The sequence below is a fragment of the Seriola dumerili genome, unplaced genomic scaffold, assembly GCF_002260705.1.
Source record: "Seriola dumerili isolate Sdu_G_001 unplaced genomic scaffold, Sdu_1.0 BDQW01000052.1, whole genome shotgun sequence".
Lineage (NCBI taxonomy): Eukaryota > Metazoa > Chordata > Actinopteri > Carangiformes > Carangidae > Seriola > Seriola dumerili.
The window spans coordinates 17,515,471-17,536,164 of record NW_019174307.1 but is presented as its reverse complement, the minus strand read 5'-3'; the positions used below and the strand labels follow the sequence as shown (position 1 = coordinate 17,536,164).

General features: G+C 40.4%; 1 protein-coding gene across 2 annotated transcripts in view; it reads left to right on the top strand.

The window, feature by feature from the left end:
* fgf14 (fibroblast growth factor 14) overlaps positions 1 to 20,694 on the top strand; it is a 97,360-nt gene continuing 76,666 nt past the window's right edge. Inside the window, exon 1 of one of the 2 annotated variants that reach the window (XM_022740466.1) lies at positions 1 to 208. In XM_022740466.1, coding sequence (XP_022596187.1) covers positions 1 to 208 — 208 coding nt within the window. Of the gene's footprint in view, positions 209 to 14,453; positions 14,662 to 20,694 lie in introns of those variants that run through there. The other variant, XM_022740465.1, reaches the window with a different exon arrangement.

The following is a 20,694-nucleotide window of genomic DNA, read 5'->3' as shown; positions in this document are numbered from 1 at the left end:
ATGATACAATTGGTAGCCTTGTCCTGGAGAACTGATCCAATTGTGTTATTATGCAACCGCAAGGATCTCATCTATATCTGGGTGTTTAAGCCACTGGATTGCTCTTCGCCCAAATCAATGTGGTTTCTTTGGAACATTTTCAGCAAAGGAACGCATATGCTGCAGTGTCTTTGTGGCAAGAGTCTTAAGAAAAACAAGAATCCAAGTGGTAAGCTCATCACCATTATGCCTACTCCTCCGTTTCGCTGTGAACCGGCGTTGTGCGTGAGTGTGTGTGAGACAGGGAGTATGTGTGTATGTGTGTGTGTGGATCTGCGTTATTCGTTTGTTTGTTGTAATGGTGATAGATCTGCAATCATATTTATGCAGCGAGTGGATCATGCAGAGGCGCTGGGAGGGGGGAACAACTTATTCTGTGCAGCTACTATCGGCGAGCCCAGGTTTGGGGACGCGCAGCGCACAGACACAAAAAAGCCCCCCTGCATCACAACGGCACCATGATCTCCTAACTTTTTAAATAGCGCTTACACACACACACACACACACACACACACACACACACACACACACACACACACACACACACACACACACACACACACACACACACACACACACAGAGGCTAAATGTTATTTCAGTGGATCAAATACACGCACGGCTATTCTGTCCAACGTGATTCCCCCTAACCAGATTATTCCATCCTCGGGTTTACTGCAGCAGCATTCCCCCTCTGCAACACCACTTCTCGATTAAATGGGCTACTCGCTATGTTTTCAGCAAGCCAGCCGGAGGAGACAGACTATTCTTTCATGTCTATCTCTCGGCTGTTGCAGGCCAGTATACATCATGCGGGCCTGGGGAAACATGATTTTATATGAGCACTTGAGTTAATTTTGTGTTGAAGAAGCCAGGGCAGCCGAGGTGCGAATAGGGATATATAGAAAGGAACCGGGCTCCACTGCACTAATGCAAATCCTGCACTTATAAGCAGTCGACATCTCTTCTATTCAGATCCTGGACTTTCTTTTTTGTGTGCGTGAAAAAGCAATACATAAGCCCTGCCTTCAGTGTCACACCAACAGTTGTTAGTTAAATTTTTGCAGCTAATTAAATGTAACATTGCATAGCTTCAGTGAACAGGGAATGTTTATTTCAACAGGCTGTTGTAGGCATGAAAGAAAAGCCCCAGGTGGACAGCATGTAGTGCGGACTACTTTATCTCAGGTTGTGGGTTTGAGGATGATGTGCTCAGCAGCAGTACAGTTCTTCGACACTGCAACTGCAGTGTAGTAGATCATCATCATCATCATACTGTACCGGGACTGTTTTGCCATGCTGATACTGCAGGAGCAAGGACAAAAACATAGTCTACTATCACCTAAAAACTGTCTGTTTTACATACCATAGCATAGGTTAACCTGGGTTTATGGTTGGTGTACACTTAAGATGACAGTCATAGAATAGTTAGGTCCACTTTGTGCCTTTCACGTAGAAACCACCATTTTTCCTTTTTGACTTTTGCATGAACTCAGTGCTCACGGTGCTAATGCCAAATAGCTGTTTTTCATCAAAGACAAGTGCAAGTTAAACCTCGCAAAAAAAAATACCTCACCTCACATGTCGCATGAAAACACTTACCACATATTTGGAGACATTTCTAGATCCTTCCAAGACTCTTCGAAACATCAGGGACAAAACAAACGAGAGGACTGCACGATAAAGACGATAAAACTGGTGTCCCAAGTTGCACATTTAATGCTACCTGTTAGCAAACAAACCAACATGGCAGCAGGTAATAAGTCCTTGCTTGCAACAAGAAATTAATAATTTATCATGAGGTTCATTCATATTTATAAACAAGGTCTGCAATATTCATAAGTTAATATTAATCTTAATTGATATTATTTTAGAATTTCATATAAATTGTTTTTACACATATTTTTTGGAGGCACCGGTAGTACGTCACTTCCGGCTGCCATCTTCGTGTGTTTTAAGAAAACTCAACTTGGAGACGGTTGCTGTGTATGGAATGGAATATGTTTGTTCCAAATGTTTGAAGGACTTTAAAGGACCTGGAAATATCGCCAAACCAGTGGTGAGTGTTGTCGCACAACCTGTGAGTTTCTTCAGAGTTTGGCGTGACTGTGTGAATTTTTCAGTGCAAAGCTTTCACATGCAAAAATACAATTTGGGGCTAATCTACAGCAGGCTCTGGGGTTTGACAGACTGATAGGTGTTCAGTGGAAATGCCCCAGCAAAGCCACTAACTTCCCTAACTAACGCTCAACACCATGCAACCAGTCAATCAAACCAAAGATCATGTGTCTTTTAAAATGAGAGTAGCCAGCACTTACCAGGTGGAGACTCATTATTGAATTGTTATAACTTGATGGTGTGGGCACAATCATCAGGGTTTGTGCTGAAGCAGCAGATAGAGCTAGTAGTTCACTGGGAAATGAAGTAGGCCAGGATGCAGACTGTGTCAGAGGGGTGCTGTGCTCTTTCTTATGACTAAAAGCTGCTAACTTTTTGAACCAGCACTGTCAAACAAATCACACAATAGATTTGTTTCAGCTACAAAGGTGCCTTAAACATCCTCAGAGGATTTTCTAGCACCTTTGTAGTAGTAGGACGGAGAATCCTCTGTGTGGCCCTCTGTCAGCAGAGGCAGGTGTTTCCAGTATAGTGCTCTCGCTAGGCTTGAGCTGCAAAGGCCTAGATATAGTGCTCCAGCTCTTTGGCTGTATTTTTAGTAACACAACATAACTGAGAGAACACAGAGAGACTAAGGCAACCAGGCTGTATCAATAAGACTCTCAGCCTTTGTCAACATATAAACATCTGTCTTATAATTCTGTGATTCTTATCTGTATCTGTTTCCACACTCAAAAGCTTAGGCTTACTTGCTGTACATCACCAGTGCATCTGAAGAGGTTAAAAGTCCACTCTAATCTATTAGGGGCAAAAGCAGGGGCGGGATGTTTTGGTGTTGTCTATCTCTGTATCTGTGATAGTGTGAGGTTATATGTGAGTGGAGAGTTTGCCTATAGTTCACTGTGACTATGCGTAACCTAGATGTTTGTGAGCTTCCAGCATTTTCTCAACATCATGGTGGATATGTCATCAAAGTACAGCATTAAATATTCAATCTTTTGTTTCAAATAAGTGGTAATGCATTAGTCTCTGCTGGTTTGATGCACAACTAGAGTAGATATGAGAATTTCTTGAAATAGATGGTTTTATGTAGAAGCTATATGACACAACTGTAATGTTTTTGTGTAGCTTAATGGGTATTGCATGGAGCTGACATTAGATGGATTAAGGCATTTCCTCTCTTTGGAGTCATGCACACTCGAGAAGCTGTCACTTTGCTTCATGAGTCTGAGGATAAGGTAAACCACCAAGAGATGCTGCATTCTGATGCAAGTAAAATGTTGGGTCAAAGTTGTAGCATACATCAGAATGACTCATTTTATTGGTAGAAACATGGCAATTTGCCACCATGTTCAGACTACATGTCCCCTTTAAGCTCTTTTGCAAAATTGCCTTCAGATAAAGTCTCACTAAGCCTTTATAGTCACTGACCTGTTAACATTCTTCCAGCAGCATCACTGTTTTCTAGCAAGTTGTTCCATCTGTGTTAGCTTGTCCTTAAGGTTGGTGGTCTGTTGCAACTGGCCTTGCTGACCTCCCCTTAATGTTCACTCTCATGTCCCAGCATGGGTAAGTCTTTGAGTGAATGTACTTCATTAAGTCAATTACGTAATGAACTAGCTGAGATGAATTGGATGGAGATACAGTAAGTTCCACCCTGCAGCCTGTGTAGCCGTGGTGATTGTGAAAAATGACCCCTGTTGTCACTGTAAAACTCTCAGAATGTCATTACAGCTGCGATGACCGACAGTGGTTTAATGAGGGCATTTGGTGGTAAACGTTAGAGGAGAAAGTTACGTCATGATCCGCTATATTTAATAAAGACAAACATTGGTGATTGGTGCTCACTGACATAATCTTGGGCTTTGTAGTATTGTAAAGCTGTAAATATGGAGGACAGTATGGAGGTTGCTGAAAGGACAGAACTGCATTTGATACATGAAGTCAGCAGGTGACTTCCCGAGAGTAGCACAGCAGCAGCTCATTGACAGCAAAGTGACAGTACTCGTCAGAGAAAATCCAGGCATTCATGTGATGATGGTTCATAGCGTACTCAATTCTATAGTGTGTGATGGAACCAGGAGGCCCAACTGAAGCTATAGCACTCTGTTGCTTTTAGTCTTCGTTGTTCCATGGGTACACTGGAGCTTTAACCCTAAACTGTAGCTTGACCCATGAAATTGTCTTTGGCATGGCTAACCATACTGACTATTGGAAAAATATAACCTTCTATTGATGCTGGAAACTCAAAAATGAAAATGTTTTGATTTGGGGTAGATAAACTATTTAAATAAGTTCATGGATGTAAATTTGTATCAGATATATGGCTATAAACTGTAGTGGACAGTTTCATGACTTGGCTACCTTGTAAAGAACAATGACTGCCCTTGTGTGAGCATTTTGAATGACTCGATAAGGTGCACGTTTATGTGTCTAGATACTGTTTACTGTCATATCAAGTTTATGAATCTATCAGTGTAAAATAATCTTTTTACTGTGGGCTGTTCTTGCTGAGAAGAGACTTACAAAGTGTAATCTGAAATTATATGTGCACAACCAGATCCTGCTGCTGGTTGTCTTTTCACCATACAAAGCAAGAGCAAGATATTTCAAATTTTGCTTTCTCCAAAAATCATGCTGGTTTGAGAATTTGAATGTAATGGATTTTCAATACAGTTAAAACATTCTTCATTAATCTGTGTAAAATACCCACGCTAGTTTAATTTGTGGCAACAAAGAAACAGCATTGTAATTAAAGGGGATGGGTAAGATTCAAACAAGAACTCCTACAATTAGAATAACAGCAGGGTTGGATAAAAATATCCTCCTCCAACCACCGTGGCATGTTGCTAGGTTTCATACAGAAACATTGCAGTAAGTTTGTAAATGGTCAAACTGCAGTACCTTGTCTGTTAATGCACATGGGTTTTGCAGGCCCTGGCATATTATAGCTGAGATTAAAAAGAACAAGCTCTACAGTTAACAAGTTTAGCAAGAGTTCACACATTCATTAAGGACCATTTTAAAACAGCATGCATCACTGATGAACCTCCTCTTTCTAAAAATAGCTGACGGTGCACACATCCTCACAAAGCAGTTTAATAGAGAGAATAAATGGTAAGAATGCAGTATTAATACGAAGCAACAACTACTTTATGCTTTGAGCTTGTCATGGACTGACTCTTCTCACAGCAGTGTAAAAACTCAGACACGCTGCGATTCGTGTAATGCTCTTGAGATCGTTCGGAAAAAAGGGATGAAGTTGCATGTCGCTGCAGTGGGTATGTCACAGGTCAACAAGAAACATGGTTTCATCTTTTTGGGTGTGATAATGGCAGCGGCATCATCATTTTCCACAGTGAATTAATTTGGGCTGTCTCTGTCCTGCTCTTGAGAAATATGACCTGCTGGGGTGATGAGATTCAAGTTCCTGGCTGCCATTCTACTTCCCTCTGTGAGACAATCAAGTTTACATACAAATCAGCTCAGACGAGAGGGCAAATGTATATACAGTGTGCATATAGAGATGGGAAGAGAGAGAGACTTAGGCTCTGTGAGGTTAGCCCAAAAATATCTGTGAATGCAGGTTTAAACATTTAGTACATAAAACAGTGAATGCAAACTGAACTGGTAAGTTTTAGCTGAGTGAAAACTGAACATTGTCTTGTTTTGAACCTGATCTGTCTGGCCTTCAGAGCCAGCTTGACTAATCTGATCCATTTTCTGCCAGCTCAGTGGAGTCATTGTCAGTTTGCATATTAGATAATAACAGTAAACGGTGAAATTGTCTATCTCTTCAGATGGAGACAAAGCACAGATAATGCATTTGTGTTTATGCCTTTACTGTTACTTGCACTTAGCAGATTGAAGACATTAGAGTTGTGAATAAACTGTGGTAACCACTTTAAAAGGTTATATCTTTCTTTGGTAGACCATCAAATGCACCTTTCCTTTCTCCAGAAAAGTGTAAAACCATCTCAAGCTAAAACAGTGGTATTTGTGTTTTGCTCAAAGTATTGGTGTCCAACAACACTATCAGTGTTATGTAAGCAGGTGTTACAAAACACATTGAATGTTGTACACTGAACGATATATTTTGTTGCAACCTTGTTAAAGGCCAAACAATTATGAGCTGCAGGTAGAATGTAAGTGAGGAGCGGCGAGTAGCTGATTGCTTTGTGACTTGTGTCATAGATCCAGTTTGCCACCTGTGGTGTGAGAGGCTGCTGTGAGTAGAATCATGTAGCTGAATGAGAATTACAATGTGATAACTGTGAATGATGCTGATTTGACAAAATTAGACAGCTTTGTGAACAAGGTGGTTAATGTATGTTTTTCTTTATCAGGCTGTCTGTATGACATTAAAAAAGTATAATCAAGTCAGACACCTTTTAGAAACAAATGCATGCATTTCATACCTGCAGCTCCCGATGGCAGTTTTGTTTCTGCGGTTGTTCTGAGTTATGTTTGACAGAGGGGAGAAATTGGCCATTTGTGGATGGGAACGGACGCGATCTTGTCAGATTTGAAGGAACAATTTCGCATAGCGCAATAAATTGTTTCTCAATTGCCAGCTTTATGAACTTTCTTGTCCTCAATCATTTGAATCATTTAAGGTCAATGAAAGTTCCAGGCCTCGAATAATATGTTCGCCATGATCCTTAAATGTGAGACTGGGATCACTTTCTTATTTCAAGACATAACACAGTAAAATGACTTTAAACACAAATTTGGGACTGCACTATACAGAGAAACTTGGATCTCTACTGTAGGGCATTTAAGGCCAGTTAATTGTTGGTTATGCACTACCAGCTTACTGTTGCTGCACTTCGTCAACTTCCCGCGTCAAGCTTTTCTTCTTGCATGTTGGTGGCAGATTTGCCAAACTGCGACTCCTTGATTTCAGACAGAGACAGGGTTTGTATTTCTATTTGGCGATTCCTTGACTTTGCCAGTGGAAATGGCAACTGGCACTGGCAGATTTTATTTGCTAGCTTAAAATTAAAATCTTTGTGAAAAAAATCTTAATATGCACTTAATTGCTACATGTATGATAAAGTGCTAAAAAATCATGTTAAAGCTCATGTAGAAAAATGGAAATATACATATTTTATATTTACTATTTATTTAATATTACATATTTAGTATTCTATTCATGAAAATAGAATAAAAAAGATAAACAGCATTGTTCTTATAGTTGTTCAGTGTTGTTTTTTTTTAAATGTAATCTTTAACCTCTCAAACTATTGTTGGGTCAACGATGTGCCTGTAGTTTTTTAAGTAATGCATGGTTACTGCTGTAGATAGTAATGGAGCTCAGGTAGATCGACACGCGTGGGGGAGGGGTTTAGCATACGGTCAGCTGTTTCAATATTTTCATATTAGTATCTGACACATTCATGGACACACAGACAGGTCTTCTGGCTACTTCTTGCCCTGATCACTTTATGTTAATGTCACCCTAAACTAGTCTGCCTGAATATAATGCTGTTGAACATCCAGTATAACAGATTCATGTCAAGGACTTCCTAATTTCACTGACCTCAGTATAGTTTATAACTGGATTTACTGAGGACATGGATAATTCTGATAGCTATATTCTTTTCCAGGAACACTGGGAAATTGAGGTACATCTCAAAATAGTCATCACAGCAGGACAGTATAGCCCGTGCTTTTCCCCACTTGGTTTTCTGCCCTGTGTCTTATGGAGAGGCTCCATAAATCATCTTGTAATTTGGCTCATCCTCTGCCCTTAATAGTAGGAGCTGTGTGACATGTCACCCACTTCTGTGAGTGAAGGTGTAGCGTTGTGTGAGGAGCAGGGCCTGAACGCAGCTGTAAACAGGTTGTCTCTAATATATGACATGTCTTAACGGATCCCAGAGGATTGGACACATGATAGCTGCTGCGAAGCTACTGTGTGAGCTGCTGAGCTCCTGTGTTGGGGTGATACACTGCGCTCTGATTCACAGTAAAGTGACAAAATGATGAGGAAGAGCAAGAGAGAATAATGCAGTTAGGCTATGAGATTATTTATTTACTGTACCAGAAGTTTGAACAGTTGCACAGCAGAGCTGACAGATACATGTGCCCTTTGAAGTTCATCATCATTGCCTAAAAATGCATGGTGAGATGTCTGAAATGCCTCTGTGTACAATTGATGTTAACCACGTGCAAGTGGATGAGAACATTTTTAATGGGTGTGTGAAGGGCTTTTGTCTCCAGAGAGAGGCTTTTTCTCAGAGTTCAGAGTATGAAACAATTACTGTGACAGTGTAATGTGATGTAGTCAACACTGTCAACTACAGATGATGTGTTTAACATCTAAAAAATCTGTACTGATTTGATGCCACTGCAACCAGTGTGCCATGTGTTGTTGCCATAGTATGGAGAGTATTGATGAAGCATGTGTAGGTATCTTTGTTGAATGTGACAATGTAAGCACAACCTTGTGCTTTGTTAATTTGATAGAAACCAGAAATGATCCATTCCAAGGGTACTGTGACGTTAGCAGATCAGTGTCCTAAACAGCCATAGAGAATCCCATTGACATTTATGGTAAATAAGTAAAACTCCAGCCTTGGAGCAGAGTCTTTAAAAAACAAAAAAAGCATTTCCCATTCGGCTTTCACATGCAAAAGGTTTATGGGAAATGGTTTTTGTTAAAGTGTACTTAAAACATAAATATTCAATAAACAATGATATTTGATCATTAAAAAACTAGCAAGCCACACAGCCTACTGTTCCTGAAGCTGGATATTCAGTTATTAGCTTAGTCACAAATGTCTGTGATTTTGCATAAGACTTATCTTACTTCTATAACAGAATCTTGACATTCCAGTTTTACTTAGGCTCTCTAGAGTTTCCTGGTAAAGTCATAGAGTTTCTCTGGAAACACTGTGTGATACAGCTTTAAAAAAGTAAGGAATGGTTCACTCTGTGCAGCAGTGTTTCGAAGAGGAAACAGTTGTGACTTTGTGTCCATGTGAAAAAGTTTGCTGAAATGGTTTTTGATAGTGGGGATGTAATGAAGTAATTGTAAAATGTGTATTTGTTTTGGTTTGAGGAATAAAATCTGCTCTTATTGTAATGATACGTCTTTTCCTATATCAGCTGTTTATGTATTTACTATGAAAAGCAAAACTTAACAAAGCAGCTTGGCTCGACTTGACCTCTGGAGCTCTCTTGAATTTAAAAGCATTTTTAAGTAAAAAAAAAGTAGTTTTTATTCTTACGTTTGTGAGCTGGAGTAGAAGCGACTTTCACCTTTCACAAGTTCAAACTTTTCATCGTAGCAGTTTGATGAACACGGGCCTGATCACTTCCTGACTCCGACTCAGTTGTTGCTGCTATTAGTGTTTGAACATCATTTTTGTTAGAACCAATGTTTCAGTGAAGTTACAGTCTTGTTTATTCATTTGTACTGAAACTGTAGCAAAACATCCAGGCACTTTTGTATGACTCTGACAAATGTAAAATATTGATATTGATACCAGCGCAGTTTTCCTCCTCGTCCTCCTTGTGTGCTCTTACTGTAACCCTTCCCCTCCAGTCAGAGGCAACACCTTTCACCCTGTAGTAACAACCTAAGTCTTAAACAATCCTCTCTTCCACTGGCATTTCCTGTTTAGACCGAAAGCTGACATGATTGTAGTGGAGATGTTTTTACAGCGAGTATTTACTGCTGAAAGAAACCCTGGAGGGCTATAATTTCAGCCGCACATGTCAACATAACACAATCTGAGAAACTGCAAAGGTATGGTTGTTTATATGAGGGGCCATAAGTGACTAGAAGAAAGAGGTTTTGCTATATTGAAAAGACTCACTGATTTAAAATACCAATTCTATAAAGAGCAGGCCGACTTTGTCCATTCACCATTTATTAAACGTTCTGATTTCTGATGCCTCACCCCACATCTCTCTTTCACCTTATTTTCTCAGACATAAGCTGTCTCACACATTTGTTTTTATGTAGTTCTTTTGCTTCTATTCCAATCATCATGCTGCAGTCTATAGTCCTCTCCTTCCCTCCCCCTCCTCTCCACTCCACTGTTATCCCAGATCTGGATCCAACCCAAAGAAATGTTGTGGTTTTATAACTTTGAGATATATGTATTACTATAACACAGTAACATTGATTTACGCTGGTGTTGAAAACAAACAATTTAACATAATACAAGTGTATCTACAGCTATTTCAGTTTTGTTTCCTTTGACTATGTATAGCGCACCGAAGCCCTTGGCATTGTTCCAGGAGTGGATGTTGTTCTAATGGATCAGCTTCTACTGCAAGATGATCACACCAGAACCCTTCAGGTTCACCAGTTTATTTTGAGTCATGTCAACAGTAACATGCACTACTGTGCAGCTGATACAGATGTCTATCCAGGAATGTAGAAAAATAGTTTAAAAATATAATATAATATAATATAATATAATATAATATAATACTGTAACATGAACAAGATAAATTGTAACCAGCTGCATTACAGCTGGACCCTCTTTTGCTGAAGTACATACATGCTTATTTATCTTCCATGGCTGTGGACTGTTGATGTAAATGTATGCAAACACTACATACATTAGAATATTTATGGTATTATGAAATCAATGACATTATGTTTATGTAAATTTCAGTGTTGTTTGTTAGACAAGCCATTTATCTTTTAAGAATATGTGAGAAAATGAGTTCATCTTTGAATTTTATATATTCCCTCAATGATACCTACAGTAGGAAATCAAAAATCCTAAATTCTAGCACAGTTACAGTTGATTTTAAAGTTTTAAAAAAAGAAATGTAAACAGGAATGAATAGACATAATGATACAAGTTATCCCGTTGTAACATTCTTAAACCTGAAGATAATACTCTTTGAGGATCATGAACAGTCTCGGATTCAGAGAGCATGATGCACAGCAGGTACACAGGATGGAAACACCAAATGTAAGATGCAGATGAGATGAAATAATAAATCCAACAGAAAATAAACAAGCATTGTAGAAAATGTTGCTGATGAACAACTGAAGTGGATTTTAGGAATCAAATAATGGCAAAACACAGAAAAGGGCACAGTGGTATAATAAGAAATCAACATTCATGAAAATTGGTAGCTTTCAATATTGTAATTTTGATACAGACAAAAAGATTTGGCCCAGCAGCTGAAGGGTTAAAGGGCTGACAGAGTCTGCTGGGTGAGTCCGCGCATTATTACTAATATTGTTTGCAGGCCATCATCTAGGAGCGGGAAATGATGCAGTCGCATTAGCATGTTGCGGATGCTATACAACGAGGCGGATGGGCCACGTTCCCTGTGGCTCTGATGACAGGAATGTAGCATTTTTAACCTTTATCAAACACACCAAGCTGAACATACCACTGTGTGTGTGAATATGTGTGTGTGTGTGTGCGTGTGTTTGTGTTTGTTATTGAGCCACAGTACGTGTTACTACAAATCATACAGCCAGAGGCACACTGCTAAAGTGATGGCTTGCTGCTCTACTGTTTTAGAGCAATGAGGACTGTTGGAGGGAAACACAGAGTGAGGTCGGCTGGGTCCGCTTCTGTCCTGTGCTGGAAGTACATTTCAATGACTTGATTATGATTGATTGCTGATATGATTTCATGACTCACTGTTGGCCTGTAGCTCATTTATTACTGTTGTCCATCATCTGACTGTGCGCCCTGCTGATGGAAGCTGAGCAGGATGCTCTCTATTTCTCTCTCTCTTCTTCTCTCTCTTCTTCTCTCTCTCTCATCTTTTCTAAATTCTTATTTGCATTACCACAATAAAGTACAATGTTACCAAGGCATGTTGTTCAAGGTTTACAATATTAATAATGTAATGTAATAATTCAGAATGTTTAAAAAAAAAAAAAGAAAAGACAAATGGTTTGCACAGCCATGAAAGGAGAACAGTTTGTGGTCTTGAAACAGTGAGAACCGTACAACAGTATAAACAGTATATTTTAATGTGTTGTTCTGCTGGTTTCCTCTCAGGCTGTGACCTGCTCTGACACCCTGTATTTTGCTGCTTCCATGGCTACGTCACTTTTTGCCCCCATTAAATATTGGATTTTGTTTTGGTTTGGGAGTGTGTTGCGTTCTTGGTATTTAGGTTTTATTGTGGTAGAGAAGGTGGTTCTTATTTCTTAGTACAGGCTGCAGTTCTGCAGTTCTGCTGTCCTGCTTTTTCTCTACCTCTTGCTGTTGGCAGAATTGGTTCTGTTTTGTCTGGGTTGCCAGGTTTGTCCAGGTTGTGGTACATTTCTCACCACTCACGGTGCCCAGATAATCAGTCACTTGGCATGACTTGTCTGTTCAGTGCTAAATTGCTCTGAAGTTCACTATAAGTTTTAGATGCTCATTAGTTGATGTTTTCCTTTGCTATAATCTGGTTGGTTCAGTTATTGCGAAGCCTCTGCTGAGGCTGTGTACTATTCAGTGTGCTTATGGGTACTGCAGTATCACGTTCAGACCGACTTTAGCCATGTGTGAAAAAATGAAACCTTCTCATTCATTTGAATGGGGCCAGACTGTTGATGCAGCAGAGGTGCAGGGTTTTCTGGCAAAAAAAAAAAGTTGCACCTGGCTCAACTTTTGCCGGTCCACAGTGCAGCGTCCTCTGGCACAGTGCTGGGGTTAAACCACACATTGCTATTATATCTGTAACTTTTATAACAGCACATTTGTACTGTTTACCTCGTGATCAAGATCTTTAAGCAGCAAAATCCTTCCTCATAATATCATAAAACGCTGTTCTGTGTTTTGGCATCAGATAAGCCTCCGAACTGACGGATCTATTGCTGAAACAGGACTTCATGGATCATATTTAATTCCCCCCTCCCAGCCCCATATGTCACTCCCTTGCATGTCTTTCTTCGCTCTGAATGCCTCCTTACAGTAGCTCATCCTCATAGTTAATGGGAAATCTCTCCATCTTCTTGTCAACACAAAGCTTTTTAACAGCAGGAGCCGGAGCCCACTGGCTTACAGGTGTTCATATTGTGTTTCTCTTTTTAAAATCCAGACTAAAAGTGGAAAATGACCCAATTATAATTTGTTGAATATTAACATATAAACAAAAAACATTTTGCTGTCTGCTTCTGTCGTTCAATCTTCTCCAGTTTCACACACATTGTCTCCCTCCGTCTGCCTCCATCACTCCTCCCTCCATACAGGGGTCTGTTCTGTGCAGTGCTGGAGGTTGTGTGGTGGCTACGGTATGCTGTGTAGATTTTTGCTGCAGTGCAGCAGGCAGTATTGTGCTGCTGCTGCCTCTGTCTTTCCCCTGCTCTCTCCGTCTCTCTCTCCCTCTCTCTCTCTCTCTGTCTCTATCTCTCTCTCTCTCTCTCTCTCTCTCTCTCTCTCTGTCTCTCTCTCTCTGTATGCATTCATTTTTGTGTACATTGTTTGGGAGCAGTGGAACACTTCCAGACAGTTTTGCTGTAAAAAGAAAAAAAAAAATGGCAGTAGCCCCAGAGCTTCCGTCTCATTCATCACACCCGGCAAGCCCAGCACTTTGTTGCCTTCCTTCTTTTTTTCTTTTCTTTTTTTCTTCCTGGCCACTTACACAGCTTTGTCAACATTTTTATGATGACCTTTCAGAAGTTCTCATTTTCCTTCCCTGTCTTGAAGTTCAATTCCCACAGTTTTAGGCTGGTCTGCTTGTAGCTGTTGTCCTTTATACAGACACAGCGATAGAGAGAGGGGGAAAGAGGGTGAGAGAGGGAGAAATAATGGGATGGGCAGTGACTAAGTAACCTGTTTGTGATGGTGAGTGCTCGGCTCTCTGCACAGAAAGGCCAGTTGTTTCCAGTTATACACACTGGGCTGGAGACGGTGAAGCACTCAGGTACAGTGTGTCAGAGACCTCACAGATAAAGCACCAGGGGACAGAGTGGAAGCTGAAACACTTCAGTACAAAACAACACGTTGCTAAAGTCACCAGCTGCATTTTTTTTAGAGACCTTTTCTTTTGGGGGCTCAATTGCATTGCACTGTCTCACTTGCGATCACATGCCACACTGGCAGCTCATAACTTTGCCATTTCACCAACACCATTTAGCCATGACATGACAGCACTTGACATTTCTGGTAGGTTACCTTCAGCCAGCTGAGAAAGTGTCAGCGGTATCTGTTGGATATGCTTATCTGCATGTTGGAAGGTTCTGGTGGGGGAGACGGTGGCGGAGGTCTTCACAAGTGGGTGACAGGCAAGGTATGCGTGCATGTGTATATGTGTGAGAAGGTGGCCGTGCTCGTGTGATCAGGTTAAAAAGGTTGTGTCAAGCTCGGTGGGACATTGTGTCAGGGGTATGAAAAGTTGAGCAGCAGTGGAATAAAGGGTGTATTTACTCTAAATTCTGTTAAATCTGTTGTTTAAGAACTGAGACAAAGCTCAGCTACAAATAGACTGTAGAATTTTGCAGCCAGATATGGAAGCAACATCTTTTGCTAAGATCGTGGAACGGCGTGTACGAAAGGCGTTAAAAGCTGAAGGAGAGCATGGTGAGTCCCAGCAGAGAGCTTGGCGAGCGAGTCCTAACAAAAGTCCACAATAATTAAACCTGTTGTCCTTTTTAAAATGGGATTAAGTTCCACCTGTCATGAGAGTAGACAGGTTAAACACAGGACATATTGTTTTCTTGATAACATCATTGAAGCATAGATTTGAGTGTGACTGACATGAGTGATCTGCGACATATAAAAGAAGCACATGGAAATGATGTGAAGTCTTATCAATGCAGTCTGCTTCCACACCAATAAAACTAATCACTGCATTGCAGATGATCAAACCTGAAGGTCACACTTTGTAGTGCCCGCACGCGTGTGTGCTTGTGTGCGTGTGTGTGTGTGTGTGTGTGTGTGTGTGTGTGAGAGCATGTTTGCATGTCTATGTATGTGATGTGTTTTTTATGCAGCAGCATGCCAAAGACGAGGAGGTCATTTTATTATGTATGCAATACTTCTGCAGTTTATTTTATTTGTTCTGTATAAAATATTCATCTTTTTCGAGGCCAAAGTAGGAAGCCAAAGTAGATTGATGCATAGCTATGGATCTACAGTGACACCGAACTCAAACTCTTCTCTTCTCTTCTCTTCTCTTCTAACATGAGAACTTGAGACCTGACAGACTTGCTCACAGCAAGTCAGTCTTCAGTTGCGCCTCGACACCCTTCCCAACGTGACATTAGAATTGCTCTTTGATAATGGCTAATGAAGTAGTCACTTTGGCAGACTTGCTCTTCATCCACTGGCTCCAAGGCCAAACACCATGGCTGTCTTTTGTGACGTTCTCAATAGAATTCCCGGTTAGTGGTAGAGGAGTTATGCAACAGCTCTGAAACCAGCATTGACACATATGACGTCAGTGTATGAACAATTAAAGGTATACTGTATTTACAAGAGAGATGTGAAGACAGATTACTACTTCTGCTGTTTGCAGACTAGTGGGAAGTTTGTCACCCAAAATTGTCAACATTTTCCATCAGTATAGAGTACCGCAGCTTCTCCTCTTCTGAACACTTACTTTGTTCAAAAATGACAGTGTTTACTCTTTTTTTTTTTTTTTTTAAAGATGTGACAAATGCTACAATATCCTCCAATCATGATCCCAAGGTAGGGGAGACTTGGGAGTAAGATCGTGACTGCAAGCCATTGCTCTGCTTGGTGTTAAGAAAGCCGAAAGAGGTAATGAAATAGGAAAAGCTTGGACAAATAGATGGTTTAGTAGATTGACCACTGTTGCACAACTGTAGTATGCTGGATGCATTTGTCCCCTTATTGGATATGCACTTTAGAGAGGATGTTGAAAATAAGAGGTAGAGGTACGCTAATGGAGGCTGACTGTATTGCCCCGGATCTACTCAGGTCATGCAATCTGCGATGGTCAGTTTTTCACTGAAATTTCAACACCTATCAAGATCAGATGTAAAAGTAGTTCAGTCTGGACTTGCACATGCAATATAGGATGTGTCTGTATGTCTGTAAACAAATAGGAGGGCGACTGTTGTGATTTCACAAACTTGAATTTGAATTCTGGGCCATTTTTCCAAGTAAATCCAAAGTGCTGATGTGGATATGTAGTAGATTTTTTTTTCTCCCGCTGCATCAATATGGGTTTACACTGTGTTTTAATGATGGTTACTGGGTCTGTAGCAAGCTCCCTACGCGAGGACAGTTTTGCTGTGTGAATGTGGGAGTGTGTTATAAGACGGTATGTACAGCACAGTGAGAGAGAGAGAAGGTCTGGCCAAGGTGTTTCACAGTATAACCAAAATCCCTGAGGCTGAGTAAAAGTGAAATCCCCTTTTGAGCGATTATACTCTCAGATCTTAGCTTACCTGCTCCATCAAAGGACATTATTAACTCACTATTGTTATAATTTGCCACATGACAAATTTATGATTCATAACCAGTGTGACCAGTCAAATAGCTGTTTCTGTTTTTGAAGTGATCAAGGAAAAAAAGGACAGTATTTATAGCAGAGAGGAACAGGTGAGCAGTACGTGATTATACCACTGCTAGCATCAATCATGCGATTTGCCAGATTTCTACATAAACCTAAGGTGGGTTTTTTTTTATTTATTTTTTTTTTTTAAAGGGTTTGATTTCTGAACCGAACTTAACTCAGATTTCCAAAGGATCAATATGCAAAACCACTAAAAGGTTAATGCACCCTCTCCCACTCTGAGGGTTTATGTTGTACTCATTGGTCTGATGTTAATCTCTTGGGAAAAAAAAAAATCTAAAGAACCATGTAGTTGCTGTGCATGTTATAATAGTCTGGTTATTTTAAGGTAATTAATCAGTATTATTTGAAATATTTAGAAAATGCAAATTAATAATAAAAAACTTTGGTGAAAAATGGATCATAAAATACCCACTAGAGCACAAATACACAATCATTTCTTCTTACTCCTCACTTTTTTCCAGATGTAGATGTGTTTGCCTCAGATAACCACATTTTGTGTAAGCTCCAGCAAATAGTGTCTTTATTCTGCAGGCAACATAACCTTTACATGCAAGGAACAACAATTCCATGTGAAAATCAGTTTTTACCATTTTTTAATACACAAATTCCTTGATAGAGTTGTGTAAATCAGTAAAAAGTTGATTAGGTTAGCATGTTTTTTCTGCCCTGAACTGAGCCTCTCAGGCAGCTCCACCAATCAAATGTGTATGGTTTAAATACAGATGAATGAAGTTGAGAAGGAAGTCTGATTTGATTTGTACGAAACTTGCGATGCAACATTACCCAAAAGGCCCAACACAGGGCTGCAAACTCGCTTCAGCATAAGCCATAGCTGTTTGCACAAGTAAAGACTCTCAATGGTTACTTACTTAAACTAATGCTCTTACAACCATGTAAATGATAACATGTATTTATTAGTTATTATAGTCTAGACTGGAGACATTTAACCAAGGACACATTTATGACTCCAGCTGAGGTCAGCAAGACCTCATAAAAACGTCCTCCACGAGGTTGTCAAGAAGAATATTGAAATCCTGAAGAAATGCAACAAACTTTGGAGGTAGTCCACTCCATCAAGTATGTGCATATCTATTGTTGCAATGTTTAAGGTGGAGCAGAGGAAAAAAATCCCTCTCAGTATGCCTCATCATACTCACTGTGGCCTGTTTCAGAGTAGCCTCGGTACTGGGGGGAAACAGAATATAACATTACAGTGCTGACCTAATTGTCTGACCTCCCCGTGCTATTCATCTTTGTGATTGAAGCTCCTCACTATTTCTAAGAGATCAATAGGGAAGCAGCCATTCAAGCACTCACAGTGGGGAATACTATAATATTCTACACTCGATGTACTGATTGGTGAGATAAAGTTACCTCATTTTGAATGTTTCATTCATGGAATAATGCACTCACAGTAAATTGAGATGGAAGAACAATGACAGCACTGTAAGTTAACTATTGCTTTAAGTGAAAAATAACAGTGACTACATTACCGTTTAGAAAAAGAGGGGGATGGAGGAAGTAAGAGATGGGTGTTTTAATTTTCCCAGTAGAGACAGAGGAGGCAGCTTTTACTTTCTCCTGCTTCTCCTGAGAATCACTTGACAGACCGGCAGAAAGAGGAGGCTTTGATAACAATCAATGAAGCAAAGAATCACATTTTTGTCAGAGTATCTTCACAGCTCACAGAGGTCACTGCCCTGCCGGTGGTATAAAACTGTGTTTGAACCCTATTGTCGATACCGTTGAGGGCAAGAAACTGCCGTCACCTGTTCAAACCCTGTTCATAATGAAGTGGAGAATCCTCCTAAATCACTGGTGCAAAGCAGTGATGGGTACACTGTGGAGAGAAGCTGTGAAATATCAAATATGACAAATATGAATTGCTCTACAGGTAAATTAAAGTTCTCAGCATTAAGAAATATTCTGTTCAAGATAATGCCTGATAATGCTTTACTAATGCTTTATGTTATTATTACTCTTTTCATATTGACTCACCAGTGTGGGTTAAGCACATGTTTGTATGTGATCTGAGGCCTCTGTATGCAGGCATGATGGCACCAAGCTCTACAACCTCACTGTGCTCAGCCAGTGATGATCACAGGTCTGTGTCCAACAATTTCTGTAACCTTCTAAAACACTTGCATCCTCTTCACGCGGGTGTGAATGGTTTACACAAAGTTTAAGAAACTGGCTTACTGGAAAGAGCAGTCTTTAACCCACTCATTACATGCATGCATACACTGACTGTTACACCTGCTGGTACTCTATGTAGTTGTGAGGTGTATGGATCTGCAGGTTGCACGCTCAAGTCTCTACACACTGACGCAGACGGATTAACCTGTTGCAGCAGTCTCATGAATGGGTCAAATCCAGGTTGAATGCGTGTTCAGTTGAGCGTGGCGTGCGTGGGTTTCCTGTATAAAAGGGCTATAATTAATGCAGTTATATGGAAGCATGATCCAGATAATGTGCTTTTGGCGCCGTGAATACTATTGAGATTTATGTCATACTGAGTGTATTCTTTAGCTTTAATGCGCTTTGCACTTGTTTTTGCGTACTGGTACGTTTTATTGGCATCTTATTTTCTCTAACCAACCCCTGTGATTGATTGATCTGACTGCCGTGTCTGTCTCCCCGGGGCTTTCAGCATGTTCACTGTTCACTTGTCTTTCTGTTGCTATAAAACCTAAAGAGCAGGGCTGTCTACATGCTTGGTTTATGCTGTGTAATGGTTACATATTGTATGTTTTCATCAGGTCAAATGTCAACAGACAGACTCACTGAAGTCAAACCATGAAACTAACTTTTTCTGGTTTTCTGTGTGTCAGCCCTGATGTGGAATGTGTTTGCAGATGACTGTAGCCTTGGGTATTTGAATGCTACCTTGAGATGTTTCCTTGCCTTTTTAAGCCAACAGTCTAATCCTCTGCAGCCTCTGCGGTGGGGTCCTTATCTCCCTCTTATCTGTTTGTGATGCACTTTATTTCCTTTTCCTCCTCCTCTGCTGTATCACTTTTCCCTGCAAGGGCAACGTTGGCTCCCCTCGACCTGCTCCAAAATGACCTGTCAGTAAAATCTGATCCTTTCAGACTGAGCAGGACCGGTCTTTTGCATGCCAAAGTCTTGGCGATGGGGGCCAAATGTCCTCCCGGTGCCCTCCAACTCAACACGACAGCAAGAAAAGGCCTCCTAATGTCTCCAACGTAACTCTAGATTCTGTTGACACTGACAAAGAAGGTTGCGACAGAAGAGGGATGCATGCGTTTCGCGCTAACCAAATCAGCAGTCTTTCTGAGCAGAGCTGGAATAGGGATGTGCGACGATCGTGGATCGATGCGAGCAAGAGCAAAATATGTCACATCTGAGACTTTATAATAAAATGAGCATTGACAGGGAAGCTGAGCCTTTTGGATCATAAAAAATGGAAAGTCATCACGTTTCATCTCAAACAGACAGACTGTTGATAAAGGAGAAAAGTTCCATACATCTATGCCTTATTTTTCTTCACCATCATCTTAAAGTGACACGGGAACATGCAGGTTTATCAAGTTCATCACATACATTTAGTTTATATTGTACAGTTGAGACTGAACTGCTCCATCACCATTTATCCAATTGATTCTAATTTTGTTAGGTTAATGATGCTGGAGTAATACTTTTCACCACTGAGGGTTTTTCATCCTGAACGTTTTCTCTTCCTTACTTCCTTTCTCCTATGATAGCTGAGGCAAAAATATGTCAGTGATTTATCATGAAAGCACTGTACAACATAGATAATGTGCAGAGTGCTTGTCAGAGTTCATACATACAAGTGTAGCTGTGTGTTTGTGGTACACTCATGCACACGGGTCCTGGCTAAATCCAGTTGTCAGATTTACTGATTCGCACCGCGCCTTATTTGATTACCACATTGATGTGAGATGTTGGCAGCTATGTTGATGGTGAGGAAAGGTAAGAGCAACTGACAAGGACACTCAGTGAGGCACCAAGGTCCTTGTGTCATATACACCCAGCACCGTGTCACTCCTTGCTGCTGAGCTCTTCAGAAAACTGCCTCCTCAGAC